Source organism: Cervus elaphus, chromosome 18, assembly GCF_910594005.1.
Source record: "Cervus elaphus chromosome 18, mCerEla1.1, whole genome shotgun sequence".
Lineage (NCBI taxonomy): Eukaryota > Metazoa > Chordata > Mammalia > Artiodactyla > Cervidae > Cervus > Cervus elaphus.
In genome coordinates this window covers 71,403,431-71,421,565 of record NC_057832.1, presented here as the reverse complement: position 1 = coordinate 71,421,565, position 18,135 = coordinate 71,403,431, and the positions used below count along the sequence as shown (strand labels likewise).

Below are 18,135 nucleotides of genomic sequence, written 5' to 3'. Positions count from 1 at the left end.
CACAAAGAGTTGGACATGACTGAGTGACTTCACTTTCTTTTTTTTTTGGGAGGAGATGGGAGGAAGTCTGGGAATTCAATGTTATGTTGACAGTTATTTTTCCTGCTCCACAAAAGAATATTCTGCTCTGTTCTGGCAAACATTGATGTTAAAAAGTCATCTCTTAGTCTAGCTATTATTCTTTTGCTAGTTAATCAGTCTTTTCTCTATTGCTTTTAAAAAATTCCTTTTGTCTTTGGTGTTCTGCAGTTTCTCTGTCAGGCATCTAAGGGAGGATTTATTTTTACTTATCCTATTTGCAATTTATTTGGCTTAAACCTGAATCTTAGGATTGATGCTTTTCAACAATTCTGGAAAATCTTCAGCTGTTATTTCTTTGAATATTGCCTCTTTCATATTCTCTCCATTGTCTCCTAATGAAAATCCAATTAGATACATTAGACCATCTTATGTTACTGTTCATGTCTCTTTCTCTCTGTCTCTTTTTGTTTTTTTGATAATTTTATTATTTTTCACTGTGCTGGGTGTAGTAATTTTATTCTTTGTTGATAATTTCAGTAAATGAAGTCTTCGTAGTTCTGATTCTGCTTTCTAGTATTTTTGCTGTCTCTTGCTCATATTGCCTCCTATTCTTTGTACATTGGGATTTTTTTGCCTGTGAAGTCATATTCTTGGAACTCTATCCATGGGAATGATTGGTGTGTTCCTTCAAAGATTTGAGTTTTCTTTTGTCAGCGGCTTGGTGGTACTTCTCACCCAGGATCACGTTATACTGACTTCACAGATTGAGGCTTCTTGGGCAAGTCAGTAGAGTGAATTTGGTCAGAAAACCCACATTAAGATCAGCTTGAGGTTTGTGAATTCTTAGGAGAGAATGTTTTCCTTCATCTTGTTCCAAGTTTTGAGATAGGCATTTTGCTTTCTCTTGGGCATGTGTGTGTGTGGGGGGAGGGGTGTGGGTGGGTGGGGTGATGCTATTTCTAAGTTCTCCTTACTGTAAGAGTAAGGCTTTTTGTGGTCTTAGCTTTATTCTAGGGGGAGAAAGATAATACACAGGCTCAATTGGATTTCCTACATAGAGTGGGCCCCACTGTTTTTCTTCTTTACCATATGACATTTTGAGACTATGAAAACTGATGCTGCGGGTATATGGTTTAGGAGCATGCCCCAGGGGCTCTGTTTACCTTTATGGTTCTCACTTTCGCTTAGTGTTTGGCTCCTGAATTTTATTTACTGTTTTTAAGGGGAGGCAGCATATTGATATACGCAAAAATACTGCTTTTAACAAACATTTTACTCTGTAATTTTATTGGGAGAATGAGGGTTTTATGTCCAGTTCTCATCTACTTATTTTATAATTTGTTTAGTTTTATTTACCTCTTCAAGCAATCCTTTTAGAAATAAGACAAGAATAAATAAATTACAGTGAGGAATTCACCAAGAGGCTATATCAAATTTTGTCTGCCCAAGTGAAATCTTTGACATTTTATATTTGAATCTGACATTATTTATCAGCATGCACATGTGTGTTTGCTCGGTTGTGTCTAACTCTTTGTGACCTCCTGGACTGTAGCCCGCCAGGCTCCTCTGTCCATGGAATTTTCCAGGCAAGAATACTGGAGCGGGTTGCCATTTCTTACTCCAGGGGATCTTCCTGACTCAGGGATTGAACCTGAGTGTCTTGAGTCTCCTGCATTGGCAGGCAGATTCTTTACCACTGTGCCACCTGGGAAGCCCTATTTATAAGCACACTGAATGTATTTGTGATGTCGGCTATGTTAAATTTGAAATCAGAAAAGAATTTGGAGATTATGTCATTAGAGTATCTATTTTGTGCATAAGGTTGTCACTGCGTTCAGAAATTGTTACCTTTGTTCTATGCAATCTCTTGAAACCCACTTCAGTTCTTAATTTCCTCTTTGTATGACATTCTAGCTCAGTTAACCCTTAGAGCATAGAGAAGACACCAAGAAATTTGAAAGCCAGTTTAGAAAGATCTATTGAAATACATATGAAGTGTTGCCTAGTTACACATGTCTTTCACATTTGTGCCAGATGGAGATATATTTCAGTGTTTTAGGATATAAAGTAAAACTAGTCTTTGATAGAGAATAGTAAACGCCCATGTGATATCCTGTTAGTAGCAAAATTTTTGAAAAGTTGATTGCCATTTGATAGGATTAGATTCTTTGTCTATTTGTCAGCAGAGGGAGCCTTTGCCTCACTTTTTGATTCCAGAAACCCGATAGTGTAAGTTTGTAAAGAACCAACATATTATGGAAAATGATTGTTTCCTTGTCTAACCTAGGTCTCAATAGGTTTTAAACCAGTTTTTCCTTTCTTCGTATAAAGCAAAAGCTTTTTGTGTTTGTTTTCTGAGTTTTTTATTTTTATTTTTTTTATTACAAGTGGTATATAAGTGCTAATATGGGGAGTTCTTTAAAAGTGGTTCATGCTGGGATAAGCTAATGGCTCTCAAATGCTATTCACCATTAAAGTTTTAAATGGTCTTAGGGTAATGAAGAAAAATTAAATAATGTAGTAAATTTTTCATAAAGCTAAAATTTGTTCAACTAAAGGGCTATACTTAGTACTGACATTTTCTACTTTGTACTTATTTATTTTACATTGTCTATACAGATAATGTTGATGTTGATAGTCTTTATTTATTTATTTATTTATTTTAAATCTCCTTATCGGGCAGTTTACAACCTATGATATTCCCTAGTAGTTTCTGAAATTTTATACATCAGTGAAGGTCAAGAGCCTGGGATCACTGCTTTAGCAAGGACTTTAGCAAATAAAAATTGGAACTTCTGAACTGAACCATTTCCAGCAACCTGGTTACTTTTGGTTCTAACTTTTCCCTGAGATGTTTACTTCCCTTTTACACTTAAGGAGAGAGACTTAATGACTAAACTGCTGTATGCTGATATTCAAAATATAAGTGTAGGTACTAGGGATAGTTGGTTTATTTTTTTTTTAAGTGTGCTAAATTTGGAATTAAGATTGGCATGCATTCCGACCATGTTCCAGGTCCTAAACTGGGTAGTTTGCATATGTTCCCTTCTTTAGTCTTTACAGCAACTCAGTGGGGTATAGAGATTGTGATAAGGTTTATTTTGCCTGTGAAGAAACAGAGAAATTAAAGTAGCCAAAGTTACATATCTAGAATGTGTCAGAGCAGGGTTTAGAACATGACCATGTGGTCTTTTTGATTCAAAATCATTGCTCTTTCCACTATGTCTTGTCCACTACTTTGTATTGTATTTGTTACTTTCCCCATGTTTACTCAGTTTATTCTTTTATGATATACCATCCTGATCTAAGAACAAGAAATACTCGAGGAGTATCCTATTTAATGGGGCTTCCCAGGTGGCTCAGATGGTAAAGAATCTACCTGCAACTCAGGAGACCTGGGCTCGATCTCTGGGTCAGGCAGATGCCCTGGAGGAGGGCATGGCAACCCACTCCAGTGTTCTTGCCTGCCTGGAGAATCCCCATGGACAGGGGAGCCTGGCGGGCTGCAGTCCGTGGGGCTGCAGTGTTGGACATGGCTGAGTGGCTCAGCAGCAGCAGCAGTGCAGGTGGCTCAGTGGTGAAGAACCCGCTTGTAATGCAGGAGACGTGAGTTTGGTCCCTGGGTTGGGAAGATTCCTTGAAGAAGGAAATGGCAACCTGCTCTTGTATTTTTGCCTGGGAAATCCTATGGACAGAGGAGACCGGTGGGCTACAGTCCACGAGGTCACAAAGAGTCAGACATGACTGAATGACTGAGCAAGCATGCATCTTATTTAGTACTCTTTTTGGGGGGTACTTTTCCTATGGTAATAATTGTTTCATATTACCCAGAGAAAGACTTTGTACTCAGTGCTCTAATAATTACTAAAGCTTTTAGGCTTAATCTGTGTATGGTTTTGAAGTTAGAGTTTTATAAAATACTGATGGATTTAAAGATCATTCTATTTCTTTTGTATCCTCTCTGGCCTGCCACAGTTTATTCTTTATGGTTAAGTGATTTCCCTTCTCATGCATATATTTTCCTTTTGCTGTCCTCCCCCACCCCATCTTTATCTCCTGTGTCTTTCTGTTAGGCTTTTATCTTTCTTAAAAGCAGTGTTATCCTTAATCTTTTCCCCCTCTGCTTAGTATTTCCTAGTATCTCTAACATTGCGCATATACTGAATACTTCGTCTTTTGGCATAATACTAAGCCCTGAAATAATTTAGAATTTTAATTTCTTAAGTGTCATGTGTTAAAACTAATTGTTTCAGGACCTTTTTCATACCACATTTACTTTGCTGCTGTTCATTCATTCAACAAATGTTTATTGACTTCTGCTATGTACTGGGGACTATTTGGGTTAGAAAGGTGTGGTGAATAAAATATAATGCCAGATCTCATGGGGCTTTCATGTGAATATGATAATATTGTCAAATATCTTGGCCTACTTGATGATCATTAGCATCCTGTGTCTAGTACTACAGTTTGACATGATTTTCTACTTTCCTGAGGATTCAGTTGACTTGAACAGGTGTTTTTGGAGTACTGACTTATAAGGGACTATACTCAATACTGTGAGCTAGACAATGAAAACAAAATGGACTTGCCTTCAAGGCTTTTATTATTTATTTATGGAAGTTGAGAAGGGGAGAGAGATATGCCAAATTTAGCTGTATTGCCAGGAAAAAGTATTGTCAGTACTAATAGGCAGTGATGCAGAATGTACTAAGAAAGAAAAGAAGGAGAATGGATTATTTATGCCTGAAGGGGACTGGAGAAAGCTTCAAAGTGGTGATGTTGGATCCTGGGGATGGAGGACATCTAGAAGGATTTTATGAGGTTAAGATGGGGGAATGGTACTTGAGGTGCGTTGAACTTACAGTAACAAATACATAAGGGCCTTTGGACAAACTTATGTTACCTGAGAACCCCATGTTACCTTAAGTATTTGGTGGTTGGGATTGGATGAGAGGGAGTAGTTAGAGTTCATTTAGCAGATACATTGAAGAGTTCTTTGGATATCCTACTTATTAGTTTCTACTTATTTATGAAGATACTGGTGTACTTTTGAATTTTTGAGTTGGTTGATAACATGATTGCATCTGTTTATTAAGGTGATTACTTTGGTGTATTTGTTTTTATGACTTTTATTCAAGATATGATATTTTAACTGCTTCTTTTAAGAGAATCCAAGGGCATTTAATAGACCAAACAGTGGCTAAGTGGCACATAAAACCTTTAAAGTCCTTGTTGTCAGTATCCCCAATTCATTTTGATTTGCCTTTTAAATTGTATGAGTTTAGGTGAAGTTGAACCTCAGCTAAGAATCTCCTGGCATTATTTTTTTCACAACCTAATTTAATTGGCTATAATGAATTCAGGGATGTAGACTTTTAATATACACTGATGATTTTAGAATTGAGAGTTAACAATATACAAAAAGCCAATATTTAGCTTTTGGAGTTATGTCTTTATGGGACTGATAATATTTGCAAATAAAGAAGTATTTATACAAAATACTTAAATTTTTTTCTTTTTTAGAATATTTTTAGGGCAAGAGTTTTTCTGGATTTCTTATCATGGCTAGTTATTACCTTGAGAAATTTATCTCACTTTCAAACCAGTTATTTAAAAAAATAGATCCCCAACCCTCACTGTTTAAGAATTTTCCTTTTGGATGAGAGAGAAGAGAGGAATGCTAATAAATAATGGGCTTTGCTGTATGATATCATCTATCTTGTCTTTCTTATGTCATTCTGCAAAAAACATCAATAAAAGAGAGGCAGGGTGGGGTTCAGGGAAGAATTTGTGTGTTGGGGGAGGGAGCAGAGGTAGGGACAGCTCATTGACAGAGAGGGCTTTCAGACACACTCATAATGTACTGCTTTAGAGATTTCAATAGTGACCAAGTTAGAGAAGTTGCCGTTTTGAGGAAAGTAAGCTTAAAATAGACAGAAAATCATGTAGGATAGACAAAAACGCACACAGACCTAGGTTTTGAGCGATTTTCCATAGTTCTTGAAGTCTTAAAAAACCCTTTGCTTTGGCAGAAAGAGTGAATTTCTGATTTGGTGTGTGCTCCTTCCCACATTAAATTTTATCCTTTTTAGTCTGAAGGGTTTTTTCCCCTCCCAATTTGAAATTATTTACATAATTTTGTCTGTAAGAAACTAGTAATCCAGTAACATTAATTACTTACCATTTATTGAATGCTTACCAGATACCAGCTAGTATGTTTTTTTTTTTTGTATTTTGTCCTGACTATAGCATCATACAATCTTCTCCTATACGCTGCTTTGCAGATGAGGAAACCTGCTTTCAGGGCTGAAATAAGTTTGCGGCAAATCTGGGCTTCAGTTGTGGCTTTGCCATCAGTTCTGATGAGAATACCTGCCATCTTCATCAGCAGTGTCTCCCACCACTCAACACCCTCCCTCAGTGTTTACTGATCTTATTCCTCTTTAAACATGGCTCTCTTTTAATCCTGTAATCCAAGATTCTGAATGGTGTGCTTTCTGCTTTTGCTTTCCTGAATGTCTGGCAAACTCTTTCTCAGCCTGCAAAACCCAAGTGTTATTTCTGTTCTGAAGCTTTTCTTAATTTTTCCAGATACTGTTAATCATACTTCAGTACATAAGCTTTTAAATTATTTTAATATGCCTCTGTTCTCACATTGTTAGAACTACCATATTCTGAGAGTAGCAACCGTCTCTCCTAGCACATGCTAGGTACAGTGAATGTTTGTAGAATTTGTTGAATGAATGTGAATTCTGGAGAGTATTATCAAACCTTTCATGATCATTGCATCTGACAATGTAATTCACCCAACATTTTGTGGATGCAAGTGATAATATAATGTTTAGGACCTCCTTTTAAACTCTAACACTGCATTCGTATTGAATCTGTCACATGTAATGCTAATTTAATGAATGGTCATAATTTCTCTATAATATGTTATTAACCTTGTTGACAGTTTGGGGGGGGGAATTGTGATAAATAACTTGGTGGAACACACACTAGTGGTCTTTGTAAGCCTATTAAAGTTCCTATTAAAAAGAGACACATTAAAATGTCAAAAGGCAAGTTCGTAGGAAGAGTTAGGATGTAGTCCCAATTTTTATTTTTTTGAGTCCCCAAAGTAATTACTTTCATGAAGTTATTTATTGGGTAACACTTGAATAATAGTTGAGAATTTGTATAATTTTTCCCTGGTACATACTTAAAAATGTTAGCCATTTAGCTCAACACATGTATCCTATTTGTTGATTTCCCGTTTTCTTAGGGCTTTAAGAAATGATATTTAATGGCAAGTTTACAATCTTGCAGGCTGTAGAAATCCACTTACCGTTTGTTTTTAAGTCAGTATCTGTTGAAATCCGACTTTGAACATTTCTCCATCCTTGCTCATAGCAAACATGTTGTATCATTTTTGAGTTAAGTTTGCATAAAGATTAATAAATTAGCATTTCAGTTTTTCTGTAACAACAACAAAACCTTTTTCCGTGCATGCATCAGGCAAGGAGCGGAAGTCCCACAGACTTTTGGACTCTTCTGTTCGTGTGCATCAGTCTCTTGATGTTTCCTGTCTGCCCTTTAGACTACCTATGCAGCTGTTTTTCATGTGTTTTTCAGACTTGGAGAAGGACCAAGTATGTTTGACAGCTGCATGCTGAACTGCAATATATGCTTGGCCACAGGTCACGTTTGCATTTCTTCACTTGTGTTTTTCCTCAGTGTGTAAAAGAAATATGAGCATAGAGAGATTCAGAAAGCATGTAGCATGCTGAGTAATGGTAGTCTCCTTTCATGTATGCCCCTCCGCTTACTCTGCTACATAGATTCCACAGGAAGAAAAAGACAGCAGAAAAATGGAGGGAATGGTATTCAGAACTACCCTCCAAGGGCCCCTTGTTGCTATAGTAATGAATGATGGGAAATGCTCTGGGTCATGCATGGTGGAAGGAACCGAGATGGGTGTATGCACACACACGCACACACACAGGGCTACAGGCCGTTTTGGTGAATGGTCTGTAATTTAGTAAAATTATAACTGTTAAACTAGCAGTCAATTCAACATTTAATTGATTACCAGTTTATGCATCATGTTAAGGCTTTGACTGTATGATATTTTATCACCAGGAAATGGGATACATTTTTTAATAAATATTCATTTCATGGAGTTGCCATAATAGGACTTTCTTGTTTTCACTCACCGATCCCCACAGTCACAGAATTTTTTCTTTGTCTTTGGAAATGAAAAATACTGATTTCCAAAATTCTTTCAAAATGATTTTGCTAGGTGTTTTGTCAGTTTGTCCCTAGATCTTGCAATTAGCATTTCAAATCACAATGCATGTTTTTCTCTCATCATGGTTAAGATTAATGAGATAAACATCAGATTTTAAATTCTGATGAAATATTCAAACCTTCCTAATTATTTCAACTTTAAAAGATATTTCCCCTGTATTGTTTAGCCATGCTTTTTGAGGAAGCATCACTTAGATATTGTCATCTTTTCAATCTGTTGCTTTTATATTTCATGCCCTATTGGTAAAACTTGATCCATTTCATTATATCAAATCTAGCTGCCTCTGTATCTTTTCCTAATATGTTCTTTTTTCTCTTGCAGAAATTTCTTCTGCTTTTCCCTTTGATTCCTTTTCATTCTACCTGTCCTTCTCAGTCTAGGCATTCTCAGTTGAGAGGTAGGATACATCCCACCTCTACCATGAAACCTTTCACAGGAAACTCACCATAATGAAGTTCTCTGGTTTTCTATAGTACTTAGTCGATTTCACATCATTTAGATTGTATTTGTTAGCATACATTATTTTAAAAAATGGATCTAGTGTGCTCTAATGGAGTCAGATTCTGGTTTGAGTATTGTCTTTTTTTTTTTTTTTTTTAGTATTGTCATTTTTTAATTCTTTGGCATTGATGGATTATTTAAGCTCTGTGGTTTTCAGTCTTCTCATGTGTAAAATGAGACTATTGTTAGTAAAGCATGTAGCTATATGCTGGGTAAGTGTTTAGCACAAAGGTGGGAATATAACAGGTGCTCAGTAAATGGCAGTAGTAACTTGCTGTTCTGTGTTCCTTACAGCTCCTAATATAATACTGAGCATGTGGTAAAGACTGAGTATGGTTCATGGCTAGGTCATTTAAATAGCTCCTGAAATCCCATCGCTTTTATGGAGGCTTCCTGTTGGCTGTTGTATTAGGACTACAAAACTTTCATGGCTTCTCTAGACTGTTCTTTCTTTTCCCATTGTCTGTAAGGGGAGCCTTTGGTATGTTTTCTGAAGTGACTTCCAAAACAGTGATTTGAAGGAATTATTTATTTATTTTTGAGTAATGTTTTGGATTGATCCCTACATTTTTCTAAACGTCAGTGGCCAGGATTGTAATAAATAAAGCATTTTTCATGTACTTAAAATGCAGTATGTGAAACACATAGAACAGAGTCTCAACCAATCTGAGCTGCAGATGCATAAATTATTCTGCCTAGCTTACTTCAGCTCAACAGATGTTTATTAATGTATCTCCTATGTGCCAGGCATTTTCTAATTGTTGGATATATAAAGATGAGTAAGGTTTGCCTTCCTACCTTTGAGTTTAACCTAGAGTTAATGAGAGACACAAAAATAGATCATTTCAGTCAGTCACTAGTTGTGAGAGGTAGGTAAGGGTGGGGCTCTCTGGGATCACAGTTGGAGGGTAATTAAAGGGAAAGAGAAGGTTTCTGGGAAGACACGAGCTTCAGCCTGTGATGTCTCTCAGAGGACAAATGGGTTGATCCTCTTGGCTCAGGGACAGAGACCCAACTCAGCTTCAATATTCATGAGAATTTATTACCTGTAAAGCTCATAAATAGGTTTGGCTCCAAGTGAGACTTGATGCATTAGCTCAAACAGTTAAGAGCTGATCTCTTAACTGCACCCTTGTAAAAGTCGAATGGCTTCTGTGATTCTAGACCTTATCCGCCTCACATGTGACTCCCCCGGGGGAAGAGTAGGGTTTTCTTTAGTTTCATCTCAGTTTAGGGATTTAGTTTCTTTCATTGGCTGTAAATTATAACCATCCTTTAACCAATCACTGTGACTAGTGGGATACTAATTAGTTTACAGAAGTCAGGGCCTACCTATCCTCAAGTTTAGAATGAAGTCAGTCTCATTCAAGCTTTGTGGCTAAAGATGGGAGGAGAGGAGAATGGATGACCAGGATGCATCCAGTATACATTCAGTATCCCAGCAGAAGAAAATTGTGAGAGTTTTGTTTATTTTTTTTTGGAAAGGTAATAATATAAGCAAAAGCAAGGAAGTGTCTACCATCATGATATGCGTGGGAGACAGCAAGTATCTAAATATTAATACAGCATGTAGTGTGAGACTTAGAAAATAATTATAAAGATAATAATGTGATACAGTATTTAACCCCTGCTGGACCTTCTGATTTTCATACATTGCTTAGTTTAATTCTCACCATGCCTAACTAGGTAGGTACATCATCTTGTAGATAAGTACTGGGTACTAGGTAGGTGCACCATCTTGTAGATAAGTACTGGGTACTAGGTAGGTGCATCATCTTGTAGATAAGGAATTTGAGCTGAAAGTAACAGCTAATAATTGGTTGAGCTGGACTAAACTCAGATTATCTGACTCTAGAGGCCATCCATGTATACATGACAGTATAGTACTTTCCTCTATATTGCTAGAGTTTCAGCAAAAAAGACTTCATATATCATGCTAAGGAGCCAAGTTTTCTCTGAGGCTGAAGTTTTCTTCAAGCTCTAGGTCTGTTGTAACATGTGAAAACAGTGGTTCTCAAACTTGATCATGCATCAAATAACCTCTTGTCATTGCTTAGTCTCTAAGTTGTTTGTGTCCAACACTTTTTGGACCCCATGTGTAGCCTGCCAGGCTCTTCTGTCAATGGGATTGTCCAGGCAAGAATACTGGAATGGGTTGCCATTTCCTTCTCCTGGGGATCTTCCTGACCCAGGGATCGAACCCATGTCTCCAGCATTGACAGGTGGATTCTTTACTACTAAGTTACTAGGGAATACTGAAACAACCTCTAGGGGCTTGTTAAAACCTAGGCTTCTTGGGCCCTAACATCAGAGTTTCTCATTCCGTAGATTTAGAGTGGGACTCTAGGATTTGCATTTATAAGAATTTCCTTAGACAATACTGATGCTGGTGGTCTGGGGGCCACAATTTGAGGAGCACTTCTTTGAGGTCTTTGGGAGGCTGTGGTTCAGTGACATTCAACATATTGAAATGAACTGAAATTTTACTGGTACTTTTACTTGAAAGTATACATGTCTTGCTCTCACATTTCTTAATAATACAGAGACTATATTTTGGTTACAGTAGTATCCTCCCCCATAGGTCAATGAAACAATGTGTTTCATTGATTGGATTTCTTCTGTCTCTGATTCTTGATTTACTAAAATTAAATGTATTGCTTTCCTCCTAGGTCCTGCTCAATTTGCCAGTGCTCACTACTCTCCTTGATGGTTAAAAAAGTACATTTGTATACAAAAGAAGTATATTTCAACACTTTGTTTACATTTTTATTGTGAAAAATTTAAATATCAGAATAACATGAGTCTCCATATTAACACCATTTAGAGTCAACAGTTGTAAATGTTTAACATATACTTGTATACACTTTTTTTATGAATGATTTGAAAGCAAATTACAGATCTTGTGCCCCTTCATTCATAACTGTTGCAACATATATTTAATAATAAGAACATTCTCTTATGTAATCATACCATGATCACACTTAAGAAAATTAACAATAATTCCTACTGTTCTCTAACATGCATTCATATTCCAATTTTCCCAGTTATTCCAATGTCTTCTATATCTGGTTGTGTTTTGGTACCAGGGTCTAATCAAGTGAAATTAAATTTTAAGAGTCAGCAAAGCTGAATGGGTCTTTATGCTCAGATAAGTTCTATGTTATTTAAGATACAAATTTGGTTATTTTAATAAAGACCCAACTTAATTAAGGAAGATGTTTATTTCTGTCATATTTGATCACTTGGAGATAAAGTGGTCCAGGACTGGTAGGCAGCTCTTTTGCTTTCAATATGTGACTTCTATCTCTGAGGCCAGTATAGCTGTTCCAGCCCTATCATCATGCTGGGAAGAGAGTGTATACTCAGTCCTTTTAAGGGTATGTCGGGATAGTGCACATATCACCTTGCTCCTCTCTCATTGGCAAGAAAGTAATCATATGATGTATCTGTTATACAGGCCTGGAGATACAGGCTTTAATTCTGTCTGGATGGCTGTGTGTCTAGAGGTAATTCAAGTACACACACAGCATCCATACAAACTCATATAAAGTCTGAAAACTTTAGAGTCTGTGGCTGGGGAATTCATGTGGAGGTCAGAGTGGAAGCAGTTTCCTCATCTGTGTAGTCCTCTACTTCATAGGCGTTGATGTGAAGATTAAATACACAAATTGCTGTTAGAAGACTGCCTATTGTAAAGGTGTGAGTGGGTCCAGCCAAAGGAGACATGGCTGCCAAAGTGTTTGAGTCCATTGGCAAGTTTGGTCTTGCCTTAGCCGTTGCAGGAGGCGTGGTGAACTCTGCCTTGTATAATGTGGATGCTGGGCACAGAGCTGTCATCTTTGACCGGTTCCGGGGAGTGCAGGACATTGTCGTAGGAGAAGGGACTCACTTCCTCATCCCTTGGGTACAGAAGCCAATCATATTTGACTGCCGCTCTCGACCACGTAACGTGCCAGTAATCACTGGTAGCAAAGATTTACAGAATGTCAACATCACCCTGCGCATCCTCTTCCGGCCGGTTGCTAGTCAGCTTCCTCGCATCTTCACCAGCATTGGAGAGGACTACGATGAGCGCGTGCTGCCGTCCATCACTACAGAGATCCTCAAGTCCGTGGTGGCTCGCTTTGATGCTGGAGAACTGATCACCCAGAGAGAGCTGGTCTCCAGACAGGTGAGCGATGACCTCACAGAGCGAGCAGCGACCTTTGGGCTCATCTTGGATGACGTATCCTTGACGCATCTGACCTTTGGGAAGGAGTTCACAGAAGCGGTGGAAGCAAAACAGGTGGCTCAGCAGGAAGCAGAGAGGGCCAGATTTGTGGTGGAAAAGGCTGAGCAGCAGAAGAAGGCAGCCATCATCTCTGCGGAGGGCGACTCCAAGGCGGCGGAGTTGATCGCCAACTCACTCGCCACTGCAGGCGACGGCCTGATCGAGCTGCGCAAGCTGGAGGCCGCGGAAGACATCGCGTACCAGCTGTCACGCTCGCGGACCATCACCTACCTGCCCGCCGGGCAGTCGGTGCTCCTCCAGCTGCCCCAGTGAGGCCCACGCCTCCTGGGCCATCTGAACCACAGCCCCGAAGTTGCTCAGCACCACCTTCCTTCTCCTGCCCCAGAAATCACTGTGAAACTTCATGATTGGCTTAAAGTGAAGGAAATAAAAGTAAAATCACTTCAGATCTCTTAATTACTCAAAAAAAAAAAAAAAGTTTGAAAACTTTAATATAAGTATAGTAGATAAAGGATAGATAAAAAAATTTAAAACTGACTGAAAAACCTACTATGCATTATAAAAGAATTTGAGCATTGAGGGAATACTCTTCAAAACAGCATTAACAGGAACAATCGCTTTCTCTTTAGAGATGCCAGAGTGATTCAGATGTGTGTTTAGTGAACATATGCTAAGACAATATTCAACCTAAAACGTTTCTCAGACTATTTAAAATGGTTAAATTTATTGAATCAATCTAGATGGGGTGGAGTATGTTGCAGTAATAAGCACCCCAAATCTGTTTGTTTTCTTTTAAAAACACTCCTTTGGCAAAACATTTTTCTTTTTAAAAATTGCCCTTGCTTCCATAATCAGGTACAGTAATAAGACTGCCATCAATTTCTATACAATTTCATTTGTTTTTGAGTAAAGTATTCTTTAAGCTTCAACATTTAGGTATATATACTATTTTGACCCTGTTGTTTAGTCGCTCAGTCGTGTCCGACTCTTTGTGACCCCATGGACTATATAGCCAGCCAGGCTTCTCTGTCCATGGAATTCTCCAGGCAAGAATAGTGGAATGGGTTGCCATGCCCTTCTCCAGTATTGACCCTGATATCAAGGTAATATGAAATAGTTACTATAGGACTTACTGTACACAGTAAGTATGAGTTAGAGATGACAAATCAATTAGAAGACTGACCTTTTGTTTATTCCCTTAGAGTAACTTAATTTTCCTTTGACAGAATTCTTCCCTTTGTGATATTTAGACAACAGTATATACTAATCAACACTAGCAGAATGTGAAAAATTACACCCACCGGATCTTTCTCAGATTAGAGGTACTATCAGTTCAGTTGCTCAGTCGTGTCCTACTCTTTGTGACCCCATGAACTGCAGCATGCCAGGCTTCCCTGTCCATCACCAACTCCCAGAGCTTACTCAAACTCATGTCCATCGAGTCGGTGATGCATCCAACCATCTTATCCTCTGTTGTTCCCTTCATCTCCCACCTTCAGTCTTTCCCAGCATTAGGGTCTTTTCAAATGAGTCAGTTCTTCGCATCAGGTGGCCAAAGTACTGGAGTTTCAGCTTCAGCATCAGTCCTTCCAATGAATATTCAGAACTAATTTCCTTTAGGATGGACTGGTTGGATCTCCTTGCAGTCCAAGGGACTCTCAAGAGTCTTCTTTAACACCACAGTTCAAAAGCATCATTTCTTCGGTGCTCAGCTTTCTTTATAGTCCAACTCTCACATCCATACATGACTACTGGAAAAACCATAGCCTTGACCAGATGGACCTTTGTTGGCAAAGTAATGTCTCTGCTTTTTAATATGCTGTCTAGGTTGGTCATAGCTTTTCTTCCAAGGGGCAAGTGTCTTTTAATTTCATGGCTACAGTCACCATCTGCAGTGATTTTGGAGCCCAAGAAAATAAAGTCTCTCACTGTTTCCATTGTTTCCCCCTCTATTTGTCATGAAGTGATGGGACCAGATGCCATGACCTTAGTTTTCTGAATGTTAAATTTTAAGCCAGCTTTTTTACTCTCCTCTTTCACTTTCATCAAGGAACTGTTTAATTCTTCTTTGCTTTCTGCTGTAAAGGTGATGTCGTCTGCATATCTGAGGTTACTGATATTTCTCCTGGCAATCTTGATCCAGCTTGTGCTTCATCCAGCTCGGCATTTTGCGTGATGTACTCTTCATATAAGTTACATAAGCAGGGTGACAATATATAGCATTGACGTACTCCTTTCCCAATTTGCAACCAGTCTGTTGTTCCATGTCTGAATTTTACTGTTGTTTCTTGACCTTCATATAGATTTCTCAAGAGGCAGGTCAGGTGGTCTGGTATTCCCAACTCTTGAAGAATTTTCCACAGTTTGTGGTGATCCACACAGTCAAAGGCTTTGGCGTAGTCAATAAAGCAGAAATAGACGTTTTTCTGGAATTCTCTTGCTTTTTCCATGATTCACCAGATGTTGGCAATTTACTCTCTGGTTCCTCTGACTTTTCTAAATCCAGCTTGAACATCTGAAATTTCATGGTTCACGTACTGTTGAAGCCTGGCTTGCATAATTTTGAGCATTACTTTACTAGCGTGTGAGATGAGTACAATTATGTGGTAGTTTGAACATTCTTTGGCATTGCCTTTCTTTGGGATTGGAATGAAAACTGACCTTTTCCAGTCCTGTGGCCACTGCTGAGTTTTCCAAATTTGCTGGCATATTGAATGCAGCACTTTCACAGCATCATCTTTCAGGATTTGAAATAGCTCAACTGGAATTCCATCACCTCCACTAGCTTTGTTCATAGTGATGCTTCCTAAGGCCCACTTGATTTCACGTTCCAGCATGTCTGGCTCTAGGTAAAGGATCAGACCCTTGTGGTTATCTGGGTTGTGAAGATCTTCTTTGTATAGTTCTTCTGTGTATTCTTGCCACCTCTTCTTAATGTCTTCTGCTTCTGTTAGGTTTCTAGACATATGTTAGACATACTATTTCTGTCCTTTATTGTGCCCATCTTTGCATGAAATGTTCCCTTGGTATCTCTGATTTTCTTGAAGAGATCTCTAGTCATCCTGTTCTATTGTTTTCCTCTATTTCTTTGCACTGATCACCGAGAAAGGCTTTCATATCTGTCCTTGCTATTCTCTGGAACTCTGCATTCAGACGGGTATATCTTTCCTTTTCTCCTTTGCCTTTAACTTCTCTTCTTTTCTCAGCTATTTGTAAGACCTCCTGAGACAACCATTTTGATTTTTTGCGTATTTTTTTCTTGGAAATGGTCTTGATTCCTGCCTCCTGTACAATGTCACGAACTTCCGTCCTTAGTTCTTCAGGCACTCTGTCTATCGGATCTAATCCCTTGAATCTATTTGTCACTTCCATTGTATAATTGTAAGGGATTTGATTTAGGTCATACCTGAATGGTCTAGTGGGTTTCCCTACTTTCTTCAATTTAAGTCTAAATTTGGCAATGAGAAGTTCATGATCTGATCCATAGTCAGTTCCTGGTCTTGTTTTTGCTGACTGGATAGAGACTGTACTACAGAAATCATCATCATTGTCATCTTCTCAGTATATTTTAAGAGTGGTGAATTATGTAGCTAATAGTTTTACAGCCTAATAGTAGAAAACACTTCATAATCAGTTTATAGTTTTGGGGCTTCCCTGGTGGATCAGCTGTAAAAAATCCACCTGTGATGTGGGAGACCTAAGTTTGCTCCCTGGGTTGTGAAGATCGCCTGGAGAAGGGAACTGCTACCCACTCCAGTATTCTGGCCTGGAGAATTCCATGGACTACATTGTTTAGTCCATGGGGTCACAAAGAGTTGGACACAACTGAGCGACTTATAGAATAATGCTGCTGCTGCTGCCGGGTCGCTTCAGTTGTGCCCGGCTCTGTGCGACCCCATAGATGGGCTCCCCCGTCCCTGGAATTCTCCAGGCCAGAATACTGGAGTGGGTTGCCATTTCCTTCTCCAAGGCATGCATGCATGCTAAGTCGCTTCAGTCATGTCCGACTCTGTTCGACCCCATGGACAGCAGCCCACCAAGCTCCTCTGCCCATGGGATTCTCCAAGCAAAAATACTGGAGTGGGTTGCCATTTGCTTCTCCATTACAGACTAATACTTACAGATTAATAGTAGAAAACACTTCAAAATCAGTTGATAGTTTATGATAGTCAATGATTAGTATTATTCATTATTAATTGTTTTCTCTCCCAACAGTACTCAACACTGATTTGTATAAAACTGGTATTTAATACATGTCTATGGATTTGGTGTGCTGTGTTTGACTGATGTTTAAGTCTTGTGAAAATATGGGCTGACATACTATGAAGATGAGAAATAGCCTGGTGCAGAACAGTTTATAGTTCTGATTTTGGAAAAAATGATATTTTGCAGAGTCATGACTGTTCTCAGGGATTATCTTGAGCTAGAAATTTTAGCTCATGTAAATGAAAACAAATATATTTAAAACTATAGACATGAATAATGAAAAAACTGGGAAATGTGTATACAGTGAAATATAATAATCTTATAGCTTCATTGGTTTGCATCCTAAGATTTAAGCTGCTCATTTTGCCCCTGGGGGGGAAAATTAAATTTGTGTTGAACAGCGACAAAATCATTGTATTTATAAAAAGAACATGTCATTTAATTTCCTTTAATTTTTCTTTAGGTCGTGATTTAATTTGTATCCAGTCTATGGATGGGATGCTGATGGTGTTTGAGCAGGAAAGCTATGCTTTTGGGAGGTTTCTCCCTGGTTCTCTTTTACCCGGCCCTCTTGCTTACAGTTCCCGTACAGATTCCTTCATTACTGTTTCTTCCTGCCGTCAAGTGGAAAGTTACAAGTGAGTATGGATCTTGAATCTTTGGAATCATGATTTTTTTTGTGTGTGTGTATGCTGCTGACGACAGAGGATGAGATGGTTAGATGGCATCACCGACTCAATGGACATGAGTTTGGGTAAACTCCAGGATGGTGATGGACAGAGAGGCATGGTGTGCTGCCGTTCATGGGGTCGCAAAGAGTCAGACACGACTGAGCGACTGAACTGAACTGATGCTGCTGATAAATTCTTTTCCACAAAGAGCTTGA

At 38.5% G+C, this 18,135-nt stretch overlaps 2 protein-coding genes across 6 annotated transcripts in view; both read left to right on the top strand.

Annotated features, from left to right (window-relative positions):
• BBS9 (Bardet-Biedl syndrome 9) overlaps positions 1-18,135 on the top strand; it is a 446,238-nt gene that overhangs the window by 100,365 nt on the left and 327,738 nt on the right. For all 5 annotated transcript variants that reach the window (XM_043873466.1, XM_043873465.1, XM_043873464.1 and 2 more), the window contains one exon: positions 17,713-17,887. In XM_043873466.1, coding sequence (XP_043729401.1) covers positions 17,713-17,887 — 175 coding nt within the window. The remainder of the gene's footprint in view (positions 1-17,712; positions 17,888-18,135) is intronic.
• Positions 12,352-13,489, top strand: LOC122674872 (prohibitin-like). Its single transcript, XM_043873469.1, has 2 exons — positions 12,352-12,420; positions 12,510-13,489. The coding sequence occupies exon 2, from the start codon at positions 12,537-12,539 to the stop codon at positions 13,353-13,355; it is 819 nt and encodes a 272-aa protein (XP_043729404.1). The 5' UTR covers positions 12,352-12,420; positions 12,510-12,536; the 3' UTR covers positions 13,356-13,489.

Coding starts and splice junctions, on each gene's coding strand:
- LOC122674872 (XM_043873469.1), top strand. CDS start 12,537: ATGGCTGCCAAAGTGTTTGAGTCCATTGGCAAGTTTGGTCTTGCCTTA.